Here is a 2,694-nt window from a genome sequence, read left to right as displayed (position 1 = left end):
CTTACATCAGACAGAGAGGAATGCAGGAGTATTAGACAGTCTTCAAAAACTCAATTTATCAACAGCACACACTGATGTCAGCCTGCAAGATTTTATCAGATTACAAGGAATCCTTTAAACACAATGTAAATAGACTGTCATCATTCTATAACAGGAAACCCATGAGTTAATTTCTTGGAATGTATACAGTCCACGTATCACAAAGATTTAAAATAACCTCCTTTGAATGTCCAGAAATTTTCAATAGAACTGCAATGACAGACTAATAAATAGAGTTGTGTAATAATATAATTCAGTGCTCTTTGGATTTTTATTCAATCAAAAGGCTGATCTCAAGAGAAAATTGCCAAGTAATCCATCCAAGGGCTTCTGCGTGGAAAGATAATTAATATGTTCATAGGTTCTGATTTACTAAAAGCTTTTGTGAATAAAAACATGCAAACTTCTTTGCAAACACAAAAATGTCCACACTAATCTATTAATATAGTCTAGTGAAGATGTATATATATATATATATATATATATATATTAAAATGCAGTCCAGTATCAGTTCAAATTTCACTTGCAAAGTGAATATATTACATGATAGTAACAGTTTGTGCAAATTAAAGATTAAAAGATTTGACGCTCGAAATTATTTTTGATATAGCCTAGATCCATGTCACAATACTTAAAAAAATGTAAATAATGTTGTTTTGTTTTTGATTTGTGAATTCGAGTGAAATCAATTTTGTTTTACAATTGTTCCAAAATATTTCAAATTTGATAAAATACACACACAAAATAAATAGGCTATACACTACATACATATCTTATGCTGTCATATTTAAAGAAATAGTTTGCACCAAAAATGAAAATTTGCTGAAAACCCTCAAGCCATCCAAGATGTTGATGAGTTTGTTTCTTCATCAGAAAAGATTTTGAGAAATTCAGCATTACATTACTTGCTCACCAATGGATCCTCTGCAGTGAATGAGTGCCAGAATGAGAGTTTAAACAGCTGATAAAAACATCACAATAATCCACAAGTAAACTAAATGACTCCAGTACCTCAATTAACATCTTGTGAAGCAAAAAGTTGTGTGTTTGTAATAAACAAATCCACTATTAAGGCCTAACTTCAAATAGTTGCTTCCGGCTAAAATACAAGTCCTCTATCCATAATATTGCTTTCTTCAGTGAAAAAGTAGTATCTCCTGATACAGGAAAGTAATCTAAACAGATAAAGCACCATTCACAAGTGTCCAAAAACAAAACAACCCCGATCTAAACCATTATCTACAAATATCTATTTTGAAGGGAGAGCACAACAGGGGATGGACTTTTTTTACCGGAGATAGTGTTATCATTAATTAGGACTAGTATTTTGGCCAGAATCGATGGTTTAAAGTTAAAAAGTATTGATGCATTTGTTTCTTACAAACGTGCAGCTTTTCACTTCACAAGATGTTAATTCATGTACTGAAGTCATGTGGATTATTATGGTGATGTTTCTGGCGGCACCCATTCACTGCAGACGATCCACTGCTGAGCAAGTGATGTAATGCTAAATATTGCTTCTGATATCTGTTCTGATTTAAAAAAAAACATATCTACATGTTGAATGGCTTTAGGATGAGTAAATTTTTTAGCAAATTTTCATTTTGGTTGAACGGCTCCTTTAGTCATACCTAAAATCGCTGGTATTTTGTAAGAGCCACAAATGAGCAGCACTCCTAACATATATACAATTACCACACGCAAACAACTTTAAATATAGGTGTGTCCAATTGTTCTGATTTAAAAAAAAACATATCTACATGTTGAATGGCTTTAGGGTGAGTACATTTTTTAGCAAATTTTCATTTTGGTTGAACGGCTCCTTTAGTCATACCTAAAATCGCTGGTATTTTGTAAGAGCCACAAATGAGCAGCATTCCTAACATATATACAATTACCACACGCAAACAACTTTAAATATAGGTGTGTCCAATTTATGTGAATGTGCTGCTATTTATACAGTTCTTCACAATACACCCAAGATGCGCACAAACAATCTCGTAGCTCGAAGTCATTAAAACTGACTCATGGAGTAATTATACCAATCCTGAAACTGTCAACACAACTGTGGTGTGGATATAACATGTGAGTGCGTTTGAGACGGAATGATGCTTGTTGACTTAGCACAGTGTCATTAAATTGATAAAACTAAGATTTGTAGAAAGCTTGCGCATTTAACAGTAAAGTACACTAACCGCGCAGATGGTAGATCTCTTTTGTTGAGGTCTATTCTCACTTTCTCTCCCACATGTCGATACACCTCCACTAGGCTTGTCATAGCTGCCTCCCGTACCTGTGGAACACAAAACATACTCTTAACCAAGAAACACAACTACAGATCCATCCTATTACAGTCCCAGTCACACTGAAAATTCACTCATTTGCAATGAGAGCAGGTGACATGAGTGACAGCAACCGATTAAATTGCCATCTATGTGAATGCTAATTTTTACATACACTACTATTCAAATGTTTGGGGTTGGCATATTTTGTAATGGTTTTGAAAGAAGTCTCTTTATTTGATCAAAAATACAGTAAAAACAGTAATATTGGGAAATTGTATTACAATTTAAATAACTGTTTTCTATTTTAATACACTAACAAAAATATGGTGTAGGATCTACTTTGGAATTATTTATGAAATTTAATAGCAAC

General features: G+C 33.2%; 1 protein-coding gene across 1 annotated transcript in view; it reads right to left on the bottom strand.

Annotated features, from left to right (window-relative positions):
- Window positions 1-2,694, bottom strand: part of LOC107591652 (CLIP-associating protein 2) — a 56,775-nt gene that overhangs the window by 47,402 nt on the left and 6,679 nt on the right. Inside the window, exon 6 of the mRNA XM_016280872.1 lies at window positions 2,235-2,332. Coding sequence (XP_016136358.1) covers window positions 2,235-2,332 — 98 coding nt within the window. The remainder of the gene's footprint in view (window positions 1-2,234; window positions 2,333-2,694) is intronic.

The sequence above is a fragment of the Sinocyclocheilus grahami genome, unplaced genomic scaffold (genome assembly GCF_001515645.1).
Source record: "Sinocyclocheilus grahami isolate Dianchi unplaced genomic scaffold, SAMN03320097.WGS_v1.1 scaffold144.1, whole genome shotgun sequence".
Taxonomy (NCBI): Eukaryota; Metazoa; Chordata; class Actinopteri; order Cypriniformes; family Cyprinidae; genus Sinocyclocheilus; species Sinocyclocheilus grahami.
The sequence above is the reverse complement of the archived record's forward strand: the minus strand, read 5'-3'. Positions and strand labels throughout refer to the sequence as shown.